Source organism: Rhipicephalus microplus, chromosome X (assembly GCF_043290135.1).
Source record: "Rhipicephalus microplus isolate Deutch F79 chromosome X, USDA_Rmic, whole genome shotgun sequence".
Classification (NCBI taxonomy): Eukaryota; Metazoa; Arthropoda; class Arachnida; order Ixodida; family Ixodidae; genus Rhipicephalus; species Rhipicephalus microplus.
Window position 1 is genome coordinate 287,541,477 of NC_134710.1, and position 16,110 is coordinate 287,557,586.

At 44.8% G+C, this 16,110-nt stretch overlaps 1 protein-coding gene across 1 annotated transcript in view; it reads left to right on the forward strand.

The window, feature by feature from the left end:
* Col4a1 (Collagen type IV alpha 1) overlaps positions 1–16,110 on the forward strand; it is a 71,266-nt gene that overhangs the window by 41,402 nt on the left and 13,754 nt on the right. The window contains exons 17-24 of the mRNA XM_037413898.2: positions 1,920–2,213; positions 4,429–4,551; positions 4,848–5,026; positions 5,879–5,969; positions 12,906–13,021; positions 14,076–14,253; positions 14,959–15,141; positions 15,655–15,876. Of these exons, the coding sequence (XP_037269795.2) occupies positions 1,920–2,213; positions 4,429–4,551; positions 4,848–5,026; positions 5,879–5,969; positions 12,906–13,021; positions 14,076–14,253; positions 14,959–15,141; positions 15,655–15,876 (1,386 nt within the window). The remainder of the gene's footprint in view (positions 1–1,919; positions 2,214–4,428; positions 4,552–4,847; positions 5,027–5,878; positions 5,970–12,905; positions 13,022–14,075; positions 14,254–14,958; positions 15,142–15,654; positions 15,877–16,110) is intronic.

The following is a 16,110-nucleotide window of genomic DNA, read 5'->3' on the forward strand; positions in this document are numbered from 1 at the left end:
TCTCAGGCCGCATGTAGAAATTATCAGAAATAGAAAATCGGCACCGAGGCACACCGGATACTCACCCAAAGTAGCAGACTGCTGGAAGTACACTATACCCAGACAATCATTTGGGCCCCGAGACACGAGGGTGTTACTGGGAACCTCTATGCAGATGAGGCGGCTCGAGGTTTCACTAATTACCGAGCTGCCGATGGATACACCGTGGAGGACCCGACACCCATTGATCCTAGTTACAAAGCAATCCTGCAATACTACAGAGATTTGCGGAGGCATTACCTAGCACCACAAAAGAACCTTACGGCCATAGATTCTGCGACGTTAGACCGACTCCAAACAAACACATGCATAAACATCCACGGATTGCATACGTACTACCCAACAGCCTACAGAGACATAGGCCCGTGGTGTGGAAGCACACGGATGCTCTACTACATCAAGTGGAAATGTACGGCACACACCGAAGAACACAAAAAGGACAACAGCAGAGAGATGTAGGAGGCAATGTCCAGCCCCGCCCTCGAGGACCAGCGGAGGCTAGTCAGGAGGCCTGAAAGGATGGCGAGAGCCAGCGGTGCCTTGGAATATGGGCCCGACCACGCGGCGTTGCCTTGTTTTAGCGGCAACGAAGTGTTTTTCGCTAATAAATTCTTGTTCTTCTTCTTCAGTGGAGGTGCCCTTCTTTACAAAGAAAAAATGAAGAATTTTCTGAAAACTCTTTTCATTTAATGCTCACGACTCCGGTTCTCATACAACAACTCAAGGCTGTCCAGAAGGCCCACGATGTGGCGGTGAGGCTGGGCCTCCCCGTCCTAACGTGGGAGCGGCCCGCGATCCTACTCCTATAAAACGGGAGTGGAATCCTTCAGGACCCCAATAAAAGTTTTTCATCCATCCATCCATCTTCTTGAGTTGGGCCCTGTCTTCGCATTCATTTCGTCCCAAAGGTCTTGACTCCGGCTGGTTTGACACCTTGGGGTAGCATAGGATGGTTGCCGGCTCGTAAAGCTGGCAAAGCTGGGAGGTCCCGCCTGCGGTTCTGGGTGGTCCCGCCTGCGGTTCTTGGGAGGTCCCGCCTGCAGTTCTTACCTTGGGACCTCCCAGTGAATCTGTACCCATGCACTTTTCCATGTTCACAATTGATGAATAAAAATTCAAATTCAATTCAAAAAATTCAAAACCATGGATGGGAGGTAAGGATTGAGGAGGGGGGGGGGGATAGGGCAGCAGCTAACGTTCATAGGGTGAACTCTTCTACGCACACAAATGCTCAAAAATCTGAAAGGGCAGACAGCTGCTGTCGTAGCACAACAGCCAGTAGAACGTACACGTTTTTTACTCCTGCCAGCGGCAAGTCGTTTTTGCCCATTTTTTCAGCTTATCGTTTCCAAACTGTAATTAAACTGTCGAATAGTTCCCTTATAGTTCCTTGGCTCATTATCTGTTGCTTACGGCAAGTTGCAGATAGGCCACCATTGCCAATTCGGGCAGGTAGGGAATGGTGGGAAGCGTAAACCCAATCGATAAACTAGTCGCATATTCTGAAAATGATGTACGTTTCGACCCAAACAGATAACTGTGCTTACATTTTCCGATAAAAGCCGGCCGAAGTGTAGCTATTGTGTTTTATATCTCTAGTATGCACATGGGCGCTCTGCTAGACCCACGTGGCCCATAATGATCACTGTTTCGTTCTGGTTATAATTTACTTAGGTCATTTTTTAAATCTGCCGCTTGTGGTATGAAGTGTCGTATTCTGAAAAGAGCCGCCAGAAAGGGGCTGCAGACAGCATGCGTTACTGTATCTAAAGAGAAAGTGCTACCAATGTTGTTTCTACATGTCTCAGATGGCAGGCATCCTGCTCATCAGTGATGCGGTGAGTAAATGTACTAATGCTGTGTCCTCTACCTTTGCACAGGTGACCTTGGTCCTCGTGGTTTACCGGGAGATCCCGGAGGACCTGGCCTACCCGGCATACCAGGACGCGAAGGTCCACCTGGACCTAAGGGTGACAAGGGTGACAACGGACTTCCAGGCCTGCCTGGTCTTGATGGCCCAACAGGCTACCCGGGAGCCCCAGGTCCCAAGGGTGAACCTGGTCCGAAGGGCGTCCCCGGCATCTCCTACCCGGGTATCAAAGGCATGGATGGAAGCAATGGTCTTGATGGCTTTCCTGGAGCCAAGGGAGAAAGGGGACCTAAAGGAGAGCGCGGTATGCCGGCTCTGAACAGCCACAAACATATTGTTTGTGCACTGATAGACAAACTGTGACGTCAAAGTGCATGAATAGAGTGCTGTGTGGTTGTGTATTTCCTTCTGTTTCTTTTTCTTTCATTATGTTTTACTGCGATAGCGGTTATATAGACGCTCTCGACTGAATTTTGCCGCAGGCTTAGGCGTCCCCGTCTATCATCGTATATGTATACGTATCTACATATATGAAAATGCAAGAAAAAAACAATAAAAAATTGGCCCCGTATCTGCATTTTTCACTGCAATTGTCGTCGAAAGACGATAGTTTTGCATCTGCAGAGAGTGAAAAAAATGTTTATTTGATATTATGTGTAAGAAACTTGGTGAATTATTGCATTCTGGGGGCGCTGCGTTAGAGAGTCTCGATCCATGCAGCGAAGGCAAACGAGTGCATCGAGGCACGTTAGACACGAGCGCTATCTGGCAGTTATCTTCAAAAACGAAGGAAGGCGTGCGCGCCTGTCTCGGAGGCGATAAGGTGTAGAACTCAAAGCGACGGGCAGGTGCCACCAACATGTCGTCTTAGCAAAGCGTTAGGAACACTTGCATTTTTCTGCATAGTGTTGCATCGTTAGTGCAGCGTGATAAATGAAATGGCCCTTAGAATTATTTATGTATGTCTTCTATAGAATAAAAACACACATACAAAATATTGACATGTTCTTATGGTGCCTCAGATGTGCGCAATAATTGCTTTTTAATTGACAATCCGACAAGCATGAAGGCTGAAACTTGAGCAATATTGGTGGGCACTGCAGATGGGGTTGGTCGTTAGGGATATCGTTTAAGGCCGTTTGGGGTATTGTTATGGCGGACAAACAGACAAATTTACAGACAGACAAACACACAGACAGACAGACAGACAGACAGACAGACAGACAGACAGACCAAAATTGCCATGCGTGCTTTGCTCTGTTGATGGAAGGGGCCTTATCTGCGCACTTATGTTGTGGTGGGGGAGAATCGCGCGCCTTCAGCTTTGACCGGAATGATTGCGTTTAGTGGCCGAGCGCACAAAGATCACATCGCTCTCTGGGCAAGCCCCGTTTGCGGAAAGAGCGCGCTTTTCAAACACAGCAAAGTAACAACTGGGACACTTGTTAGTTCGCACTCATATTTGTACCTGTGTTTACGTTTTGAGCCTCGTTTTTGTTTCGACAGCGTGCTAAATGTCGAGCTGTAAACGTTGTTAGTTGGCTCTCGTCTTGTGTGTGTTGTTTTTGTGCGTTATTTGTGCGTGATGAGCGTGCTGCACCTTTCGATCTCCTTGCCATTCTCCGCGTTACATTCCAAGTTGTTACTATTGCATCCATTGCTTCACCCTTGTGGTAAAACTGAAACTTTTTTTTATACTTAACATCACGTCAACAACTTTGGCGCGATGTTACAAAGATTTCATTTCTGATTTGGCTTGGTCTCTTCACGGCATGCACATGCAGACAGCAGCACAGAAGCAACCATGCTTGAACACGAGGGGCTTACATTAGCTTTAGGTCTTTGTTACCGGTCAATCCCAGTCTAACGTCCACTGGGTATAAGTTGGGCAAAAAGCTTTAACCTTGTGTGCATAGACATTGAGACAGCGATCAATGCTCGTAATAGATGTGTGTCTCAGCATTTGTGGTTTGGTTGCATAGCACTAGCTCCTCGGTAACATATTGTATTGGCTGTAGAATACAAAAAAAAGTGACAGCCGGTGATCATTAATAGAGATGCGCCTACTTCATCCCAAAAGTGTTAAAACTATTTTGGTGCAAATATATCATGAACTGCACTCTTTATGGCTGCCCAAAGTAATACCTTAACGAACAAAGACTCATGATAATACACGCTGTTACGCTCTGTATGTAATATAACTGGGACTGCGCAAAATGCTTGTTACAACAATTTGTAGTTTACTGGAAATATGTCACCCCAGATGCAGGTCACTTGGGCAAATGAAAAAAAAAAACGCACATTAGACCTCATGTGCGCTTTTTTTCTGCTTTTCTAACAGTTAGTGGCTCATTTTCTCAACTCTATTACGCCAAAAAATTTTAAATAGGAGAGCTTGTTTGCCTAGTTTTGTGTTGCCATTGTTGTGTTAGTCAGATTATCGCTGGTACTCCCGATGGCCGATTACTGCGCATACTTATCATTTCCTGCATAATGTAGAGCTCACCGTTTAACCCCAGGTGCCCCCGGTGACTCTCTGGAGGGAATTCCTGGTCGACCCGGTCCCGTTGGACCTAAGGGAGATAAAGGCTACGACGGATTACCCGGTACACCTGGCACACCTGGAACTCCAGGCTCCAAAGGTATTCGTCATTTACACCTGGCCTGATTTGTTTCCTGGTGGAACCAAACGCTTAGCCAATGTTGCTGAGAGGTTGTAGATTGCGGTACGTACTATTATAACACGTGTCCTCATCCGCATGGAAACATTTGGTTTTTTTACAAGATGGCGAATCGTATCCAGCGGTGGTGGTATTCCGCGAATTTTGTTTAATTTTTTTCCCATTCCATCAACATCTGTAGCTTCGGTGTTTGTTAGGTGACACTGTAACGACCAATATTTCATTCTATTCTTCGTCGTGTTTTTGGCTGGCCGTAGGTGAGAAGGGAGGAAGTTGCTCATCCTGCGTGCCGGGCGCTAAGGGCGAGAAAGGTGAGCGTGGTCGTGATGGAGCACCGGGTCAGGCTGGAGCGAGAGGCCATGATGGAATTCAGGGTGCCCCTGGAGAACGCGGAGATGACGGCCTACCCGGACCACCAGGACCACCTGGCGCCGAGGTGTGTATAGGCCTATGTCGTGCGCTTTACCTGCAGATTACGCTGACTTCCCCACCACGTGTCAAGCAAGGCAGCTCTTCCTCACCTTGCAAGGGCTCGATAGACGATGGAAGGCGGCGTTTTCCCGCCTATCCAGCTTTATTTTTGCAATTCTGTCCGTTTGTTCAGACCCTGGTTATTTGCCACAGGAATGATAGGCCATTTTAAGTGTCTTTATGGATTCTAATACAGCTGTAATGAATAATTAAGTTCCATAATGCTGTTTTGCCGAAGCATCAACAGCTCCCGCTGTCAATACAGTGAAGTACGTCACCTCTATGAGTACATAAGAAGCTTATCGGGAAAGTAGGATAACTGCATCAAAATACAGCTAAGTGTGAAATAAAGCGGTACTCCCACAAATGAAGTCATCAGCTTATATAGCTCTATTTGTTTTTAAACTGTCGAAAGAAAAATTTGTGTAAAAGTTCTGAGAGTTTTGTAGCATTGTAAATTCCTTGTTTCATTCTCTACAGTACGTTTCCTTCTTCGGGCATGCTTGGGAAAGCTAGATCTTGCGTAGAATGGTTAAGAAAGAAAGGCGTGGCCTTGCGAAGGAGAAAATCTGCTTAAGCGCTCTATGCAGGTGAACTCGCCGTTCTTACGAAGCGCGGCTCCTTGTGGCAAAAAAAGAGAGCAATGATTCAAGCCAATGTCTCTGCATCGTCTGAACTTTAGAAACATTGTTAGCCCTGCGTCTCCACAGTTAATACTGCTGAGTTGAACATGTCCTAAACAATACGGCGTCTCTTGTTTGCCTCGTGGTAGCTAGAGCCCAAATTTGCCCACCAATCTTACTGTTTTTTATTACAGGGTATTCCCGGCAGGCCAGGCCGGGATGGAGAACGGGGAGAAAAGGGTGAACCGGCAATTTTCGACACACTAGTCATCCCGCCGGGAGTAGGTAAGCGTTCATTTTCTGGCGCTGATGCTTCAGAAAACCTATAGGCCCAGCTCTATATGTATACCTAGAGTTCTTTCACAGTTTTCTGTGCGTCGTCTCTGCTAAGCATGAACGATGATGCTTTTAAGTACTTTTTTTTATCAAAATAGTCAGTTGTGCGGGAATTTCGCGTAGGGAGGTTTCGCGTAGTGCTGTCGAGCTTATTTTTATAAAATACCAATAGGCCATTTAATTATGAGCGGTGTATTTTTGCATATCATTCAACGTTTTCTCAACATGTATCATATTTATTTCTATACACTCTAATCTGACGATACTGCGGTTTTTCTGTTCTTTTCCGACTGATGATGACTTCCTGGCACGTGGAACGCATATCAGTGGTTGAATGAGGCATGCCTCATTTTGATGAAACTTTCGTGTCCCATTTCGGAAATAATTTTATGATCAAAAAACTGCTTTTCCCTGGCGTGCTGACGCCCACATAACAGTATAACCGAAGCAACAGCATTCGATGTTTGTCTATTGAAAACGTGTATATTAGTCACCACATTTTCATACTGCTAATCATAAATAATGATGACGAGGGGTTAGAGCCAACTTCAGAGTCGTTGACCTATACGTAGTAAAGATTCCAATCTACTCCTAGTTCCGCACAAAGCTTTCACAACGTTCAGAACTGGTTATTGCAATGTGGCCTTATTTTGAAGCGCAAGCCATGTGTATAGGTTTTTACGACTTGTCACCAACAAGTGGAATTAGGATTAAGGCGAAGTATACTTTTTATAACTACAATGTCAAAAAACCTCTTACTAAAAGCCTGACCACATGTATGAGTGGCAGTGAGTCAGCGCGTGGCTTTTTGACGCGTCGCCGCGTCCTCTTCCTATAGAAAGAGAGAGGGGGCACACAGGTTTTGTTGGCGGGTTGGTTCAGTGGCGGATGGACGTGCTTTGCAAGGGCTCCAGATTGACTGCGCAGATAAGTGTTTTTACATGCTTCGAGCTTGTTTTTATTAATTGATAAGGCAGTAGTAGAAACCTTTATTGCACTTATTACATTGTACGGCTGTTTAGGGGTCAGTCACCTGGTATGTTTCTTGTTTGTGTGTTTTTTCTCCTGCCACCATGGGGTGGGAGTGCAAAGTACACCGGTCCCGTAAATTTTTATAGTAGAGCTTAGACTTTTTTTAATTAGGGCAGTATTTGTCCTACTACACGCACTGTAATTATAGAGTGGGACAATTCAGCTACTCATGGACATCGATAAATTCGTGTAAAAAAGACTGCCAAAAAAGACGTGATGAAAAAAATGGTTAAATGTTCAGGATGCGGGGTGGGTTTGAAAATGGAGGGTAGTGCGATGTGAATTCAGAGGAAGCTGAGCCCAAGTGCAGACAATGTGAGAAAGGCTTAGGTCAGCCGAGGAGCAACTAGCGAAGGAGAACAAAGAAGCAGCCGATGGCGAGAGCGGTAGGGTACCGGCACCCAGAATCGCGGAGAAGAAAGGGAAAACAGATTCGGAAAAAACAGGTGCAACCGGTTCAATGGTCCCAAGACCCAGCTTCCGCGAAGTAGTTGTGGTGGTGGGAGGGGACAAAGCAGCCGGCGATACAAGCGCAAGTAATTTCCAGGTGCGGGATACTCAAGCAAAAAAGTCGCAGCACGAAACAATCACAGGAGATTCGAATTTAAATCGATGCGCAGAAAAAGAGAGGGTAAGAGGCGACAAGAGGGTTTCAATAGGGACGTTCTCAGGACATAGGATAAAATCAGTTAGGCAAGCGTGCGCGAAACTCACAACTAAAGCTAATGGACGAAACCTCGTGATAATTGCGGGTGGTCTAAACGATGTCTTGAATGAAGAATCCGCAGGACTAGCGACCACATTGGCGAAAGGGGTCGATGACATGCGCACCATTTCCCCTCAGGTACAGGTAGTCGTATGCACGATACCGGAAGTACCGGTGCGTAACGCCAACCCGCAAAAAGTGGTCATCAATGCAAACAAAGAGATAAGGCAGATGAGTAGAGATAAAGGCTTTGAGGTAGGCGAAATAAACAGAGAGGTGCATAGGTGGGATAGTTTTTTACGAGACAGAGTTCACTTCGATAGGAGGCTAGGTCATGAGATGGGTTGGTGACTTGCAGGACGCGCAGTAGCTTTTTTTTTGGGGGGGGGGGGCCTTCGGAGTCCAGGATAGCTAGTAATGAGGAAAACGACCAGGGGGACTCTTTTACAGGTAGTATAGACAGATACGATTCCAAAGTGGCACCAATATCTGGGACATGTAGAGTTCGGGGAGAAATCGACATAGGCACGAGGGCCGAGCAAATTCAGACGTAGTGTTTATTACCATGTAGGATGGTAGGAATAGGTTGAAGTGGGGAGAGATAGAAGAGCAGCCAAGGGAGGAGAAGCTGATGGAATACGAATTTGTAGAATCACATCTTAGAAACATAGAACAACCACCTAGCAATCTGGACTACGCATGGGAATATTATGGGAATATTGTTATAAAACAGAAGGCAGCCGAAAGGGGGGGGGGGGCTGATATTGGGGCATTTATTCATAAACGTACAAACTGGCGAAGGGTCGAGCAGTAGTGCAGGGAACATTTATGGCTAAAAAGGGAAGTGGCAGGACAGATGGCGCTCCAGGGTTTCGTATACTTGTGGACAGGGGCAAATGCCAGAGATGAAAACCTAGAAAGGGTGCAGTGCATATAACATGACATTGATAAACTAGAAGGAGAGTGCAAGGTAATTATATTAGGAGATATGAATGCACACATAGAAGATATAGATGGATATACTGACTCAACAGGCAGAATAATAATGGATATATGTGAAAGCCGTGATTTAATCATTCACAACAGTACCGAGAAGTGCAAAGGGCAGATAAGATGGGAGGTGGGAAGGCTGCATTCAATGATAGATTAAGCAATGATGGCACACAGGATACATGATCGGCTAAAGAAGATGAACTTAGATGAATTTGGGTTCAAAAGCTTAGGTAGTGATTGCAAACATATCAAGCTGAGTTTCGGAAAAGAAATGAAAATGAGAAGGAGGCATTAAGAGCAACCACGAGCTAATATTTATTCAGAAAAGCAAATAGAAACAGCAACTGAAGATATTAAGGAAATAATCACCAAGGATACTAAAACAGAGTGGACGTGCACAAATCTAACTCGATTGTTTGATTTAGAACTTGCTAAGTTACGAGTCCAATCAACCGGGAAAAGGAGAGACAAACCTAAGAGCTGGTGAAATAAGAAAGTTAAGAAAGCCATAGTAAGACGTCAGGAAGCCTCCAGGGAACACAGGTATGCTAAACAGAGGGGTGAACCAGACGATGATGTAAAAAAAGGGGGATAACTTTTTTGAGCTGCAGAAGGGAAGTGTCCAATCTGATCAGTGAAAAAATTTGAAGAAATGGGGCCCAATGAATGGTGGAAGTAAACAAAAAGGATAGGCAGCTGAAAAGTTTTGGAATCATCTCAATTCTCTGAGTAATAATACAAGCATAGAACAGAGGTTTATAACTACAAATCAAGGAGCTAGGCTAGAAGGGGATGAGGCAATGATATATATAAGAACAATGATGACAGAAAATTTTAAACACCAAGAAAGTGCTGCATGCACTATACCGGATGAGGATGAACCAATTAGCGCATTGACTTCACTGGGACAATGAGAGTGGGAAAGGGCAGAGAAAGGGTTCCCAATAGCACATCAACAAGCCCTGATGGCATCTCAATTATGCTTATAAAGAAACTAGGACCAAACTCTTAGCAAACATTAAGAGACGCAGCAAGCGAAGCAATAATGAATGGGGAAGTCCCTACTGAGTGAAAACTAAGCAGGATGAGCATGATCTATAGAGGAAAGTGGGACAAAGACGATATAAACAACTACCGTCCTATAACTCTGACATCAGTAGCTTACAGGCTGGTGATGCAGATAGTAAAAGAAAGACTACAGACATGGGTGGAGAATGAGGGGTGCTGTGAGAACTACAAAATGGGTTCCATAAACGAAGAAGATTGGAAGACGATCTGTTTTCATTGATGCAGTGTATTGAAATGGCGGAAAAAGAACACAGGCTCCTGTGGCTGGCATTTATAGATATCAAGGGCGCTTACGATAGTGTGATTCAAGAAGACTTGTGGAGAGTACTGGACACACTCAAAGTGGAAGGTGGAATAACTAACCGTCTAAATGATATCTCTAAAAGTAGCAAGGTAGTTATACAATGGGAAGAACAGGTATCCAAACCTAGAGAGATACAACATGGCCTTTGATAGAAATGTCCCTTGTCACCTTTGTTATTTATGCTGTAGCTACAGGAACTATACAGAAGCGAAATTCGTGGGGAGTCGACCCGGCTTCAGCCTCTCTTTTGCCAAGCAAGGAAGACACATTGAACAGTCATTACCAGCATTGATGCATGCAGATGATATAGTATTAATAGCCGATAACAAGAAAGATATGCAGGGATCAATAGAGATATGGGGTAATGAGGGAGATAGGTTACATTTGAATTTCAGTAGGGAAAAATCTGCACCCATAATTATTAATGATAATGAAGGCATAAGATACAGGAATTCACGCTAGAAATAGTGAATAAATACAAATATTTGGGCATATGCATAAACAACGGGACTGAGTACCTAAGGAAGCACGAAAGATACGTAATTAGTCTAATGACAAAGGGTAACAGGAATGCAGCTGTAATGAGAAATAGGGCACTGTGGAGCTACAATAGGTATGATGTTGTGAGAGGGATTATAAAAAGCGTCATGGTCCCGGGTTTGACGTTCGGCAATGCAATGTTCTGCATGAGATCAGAGGTTCAAGCAAGATTGGAAAATAAACAACGTGACATAGGTAGACTTGCTTTGGGAGTGCACGGGAATACCCGGGATCAAAGGGTAGAGGGTGACATGGGATGGATATTGTTTGAGTGGAGGGAAGCTAACATCAAGACAAAATTTTAGTGATTGGGAAAAATGGGAGAGGAGCCCTGTGCTAGGAAAGTTTTAAGCTACTTGTAAATAAGGAATGTTGATACTAAATGTAGGAAGCAAACTCAAAAATTGTCAAACAAGTATTTAGACAACAGCAGAATACCAAGCCAAAAAGAAACATCGGTTAAGAAGAAAGTGAAGGAAACAGAGAGGGACATGTGGAAGATTGAAATGCTTACGAAATCATCACTGGAGACGTCCCAAACTTTCAAGCAGGAAATTGCAAAAGAAAACATCTGCGATAATTATCGGAATAGTTCTCTTCTGTTTGAGGCCAGAATGGGAGTATTGTGGACCAAGATGTACCGAGCCAAATACGAAGGCACAGACACGTTGTACAGTGCATGTGGAGAGGAGAAGGAAACGGCTGAACATTTGATGATGTTCTGTGAAGGGCTCCACTCTATAGCCCAAGATAATGGCGCTGGATTTTTCAAAGCATTGGTGTTTAGGGACAGTGAAGGCAAAACAGACTTTAAACGGGCAGAAAACCAGGGGGAGGCCAACTGATTGGTGGCTACAATCAAGGCGCGAGTGAAATTCAATCCTTCAACACATAGTGATGGTACTTACCTTTATGGCTAGGTGGCGCAAGCTGCCGGCTGATCTAAAGGGTACAGCCTTATACATTCATTCATCAAGTTAACAATGCTAGCTGTGCCATGAGCAGTGAAATAATCCATGTGCACCATAAAGTTTTTAGCCATACAATGGGTACGTGTGGTCAGGCCTTAAAAGGACACTGAAGAGGAACAATGACTTCATTTGAATAGACAAAGTGCACTCTGAAAGCTTTATTACTATATGTTTCATTATCATATGTTCATTATTAGCGGAGAAAATTAAGGTTGAAGTTTCATTTTTAAATTCGTACCAAAATCTCCACGCGTGGCATAATATCTTCAAAATGTATTTTTGGTATTTTCGTGGCACTTACTCAATGGAATTTTCTTAAACTTCGTATTCTAAGTCCATGGCACCCACAGATTACAATGTACTTCATTTTTATTGATTGGAAGCTACGGGGTACCCAGTAGATGCGTGTAAAATTTCCTAGTATTTCACGTCGTTTGGTGTGGGAATCTCAAAATGGCGTCTCCACCAGCATTTTCTTTTCGTGCATTTTCTCAATTATTAGGTGTCGTGTCGTGGCAAGAGTGATGTTTTTATGATTATGAAATTGTACTTTACTGATACGCAAAAAATCGTTTTGCTCTGTAGTGTCCTTTTGACGTATGGAGCTCCGAGGTGCGTTAAAGGAGTGTTGGAATGCGAAAGACTATGAACAGTTTTCCCTCTACGAGTGCTTATAGCAGCGCCACACGATGTGGTTGAAGTCTGCTGTGGAAGTGGTGCAGAATTTACAAGAGAAAGAAGGGTAGCTTCAGGGATGAATACTTCATGTAGTTTCTTCCCAAACCCTGTCACAAATTCACAGATAAAGCTGTTTGTGAGTCTATGACCTTGTTTTGTTTTGCCCTAAATAACACATTCTTTGTTTCATGCACATCAAAGCCCAATATGTCACATATAGATATTTTTATAGTTCCTTTAACTATAGATTGGCCCTGTCAGTTATTCGTACACACACACACACCACACACACACCACACACACACACGCGTGCGCCGCTTTATGTTGAGATGGTTGTTGTGTGTGACATGTTTGTGATGTCAGTGATATAATTTATATGAAATAGTGTGTCTCAAGTCGGCTCTTCAGAAATCCCACTAGGAATCCTTTTGTACTTAAATCGCTCGATCATGCTATTTGAAGTGACGCACGACCGCATCGTAGTTCAAATGTGATAAATTTAGGCGAAGTTCTTGCACCATAAAAGGAAAGTGGTTGTTCGGTGGGTGCAAGCGCTAGAGAATATATGCTTGTTCGTCTCCTCTGAAAACCAGGCCAGAAAGGAGAAAAGGGCGTACAAGGACTCTCAGGACCTCCCGGCTTCGACGGCCGTGATGGACCTCCAGGACCTCCCGGTCTTGACGGAATGCGTGGACTGAAGGGTGAAAAGGTGCGCAACCCCTTCCACTGATGACCAGATGTGCCTACCGACACCCTCTCTCCTACCAACCCATTTTAACGTGCTTAACTTGAGTCAACTAAACGACCAAATGTCTAGGGCTAAATAATTGAGCCACAACTTGGCCCGAGCTATGGTTCGTATGCGTATTCATACTTGTGGATGAGCAGTGCGAAAGTCGTACACAAAAAACTAAGACGGATGTGCTGACTCCCGAAGAACCTTCTTTAAGTAGGAATCTTATACCCCGTGATATTGAGAGATATATGTTTGACGAGGTTTTACTGCCGCATTCGATATATGGGGAGTTAACGAGCGTGTTTAGCGACACAGCAAGTGAACAAGCGTATCATTAGACTACATTTACTTGGAGGCTTGCTTCCACATGCTTGTCCAGAATTTCAAAAGCCAGTTGCTGCTAACCTCTTTTTCTCTGTTTGATAATTGTACATGCCCAAAATTAAATAGCCAGTTCATTTAAAGTCTTCACTAAAAATGGCGAAGAAACCAGCAATAGGAAATAAGTGGTGTCGGTGGATTGTTTATTTCTAAGACCAAATATTTTACACCATGTTAATACTACTACTAGTCAGTAGCTACGACAATCTATTTGTTTCCTCAATTCGACGACGGAAACGGCCCCAGTAGGTCCATCCCGATTTGTTGGAACAGTTGGCGAGGAGGTTCGATCGGCTGAAGAAAATCTCCTGGCCTTGTCGGCGGTGTCTTCCATCACTGACAGTCTTGGCATGTCCTCACGTAACGAGCGACGTCGGGGGTAAGGCGCGGCCAGTAGTACCACTAATATAATAATAAGAATTATTATTATTATTATTATTATTATTATTTGCCGTGGTGGTAGGGGCGTTATATGGTTCAAATCACTTAAAAAGCTCCAAGGCCCGAACAACAGCTGCAACATTATCACACACAAAAAAAACTACAGAACAGGACAAAAAATGTCTGTGTGCAGTCACATAGGAGAAACTGCAACGTCGAGATCGGAGCTTTGAAGCACTCGTTCTGAAGAGCACGTGTGTCGCAGGGTTTCCCTGGGGTTCCCGGAAGTCCCGGCCAGCCTGGAGTTGAGGGTCGGCCAGGTCCTATGGGGCAGAAGGGAGACGCCGGATATGGTCGCAAGGGTGAACCGGGAGAGAGGGGCCCCAAGGGACAGCAAGGCTTCCAAGGAATGAAGGGCGAGAAAGGGTTGCGTGGTCCACCAGGTACGTAAATGCAGCTGGTCTTTCTCGGCGTTAAGTATACTCCTACTTTTGCACTTTTTTTTCTATTGTTTGTCACGTGAAAAGTTCGTGAACAGGTAGGTTTAGCGTGCGCTTTTTCGTAACATGGAGGCAAAAACTTCTGCGGCTTCGTGATCTCCCAAAGTTAACGAAGCAGTTCTTTTTGAAAATAAAAAATATAGAAAGGAAGACCAGTACCACGCTGTGGTTGGTTGCACCAGGTGTGTGAAGAATAATAACTACCAAGTGCACATAAATGATTCAAAATAATATAATTCTAATTTCTCATGCTCAGTTACAGAAATAGAAAAAAAAGAATTGTTTAAAAAGCCATACAAAGGTGCCTTAACTCTGACGATTATAGAATATAGTGAACTCCTGCAACGACTTCTTGCAAGGTTATCACTATACAATGCCCTACCAGTGCTATTCACTGCTTAAAGAAATAAAGAAAAGAACAGTAGTCAGGTGAGTAACAAGGAACGGTACTCCATCTGAGTCCATCAAACGACTACATGCGTTGAAATGTGTGGAAATTCAGCTTGGAGTTATGCAATCGAATCGTTGCCAATATAGTATTTGAAACCCTCAGAGGTGCACAGTCACAAACACCGACTGGTGCCCGTCGCTCTGTACCAGCCTTCCATAAGCCTGCAAGCTCAAAGTTCTCACTGGCCACTGACGCAGGTCCTGGCAGCTTGACGGAACCAGTGCGTGGACCTTCTGGGCCTTCTGGAGATACAGGTAGGCCTGGCCTTGACGGACTGCAGGGACCGAAGGGTGACGCTGGCATTCCTGGTCGAGACGGATTCCCGGGTGTGAAGGGAGAAAGGGGAGACTCTGGATTTCCTGGACAGCCTGGTCCCAGAGGTCAGCATCAGCATTACCCCGTTGTCAAGTAATTGCCTGTAAGAGACTGTGTAGCAGTTTTCTACAGTGGCTAGAGAGGAAATGCCCAATTCATACTTAATCAATGATTACTCGAGATCTGAAGATTCGAAATTGAGTATTCACATTAAACAAGCCACTTTCATCTCAAGCATTTCCACTCATAGAGCTGTTTTACATGGGATGTTATTCTTCTTTCATGCAATTTGAGTGCTGTTTTTCAGGCACGGTCGAGAAGATATGCTTTTCCGCCCAAATTAGTAAATCAATTGAGTGCTATGGAAAAACATGAAAGCGAGGAGCGATGAATTTGGTGCCCTTATAGGAGAATTATGACTTATGATAACAGGCAGTGCCCTCACTGTTTCGGGCGTCACATCAATGAACTGAATCTAGGCCTCACACAAGTCTTACTATGGCGCACAGTGGTTTCTGACTCGCTTAATGTACATAAACCAAGCGAGTATGCTAATAAAGGAGTTATGTGATTTTCAGGTCTACCGGGACCTCGTGGTGAGAAGGGTGAGCAGGGGCCTTCAGGAATTCCCGGAGAACCAGGAGCAAAGGGCAACCCTGGACCACCAGGTCTCGACGGGCCCCCAGGACCCATTGGTGAGCCTGGCTTCCCCGGCTCTGGCCTCCCAGGACCACCAGGTCTACCTGGCTTCCCTGGACTGAAGGGAGACAGGGGATTCCCAGGAGGCCCCGGCCTGCCAGGCGAGTTTCCCTCATGGTTCAGTCAACGTGGCTTGCATGCGGACAAACGAATGCAAAACACGCTATAGATATCAGCCAACATGGTTTTAGACCCAGAGGACATTGGCATCCGAAAGGCATCCGACAACCACAGATGCCTCTTCCACGTCCTGAAATTTCCCCCTATCCCGTAAATGTCATGATGGTCAACCACCTCTACACTACATATCTAAATAAAGAACCATGATACAGTCC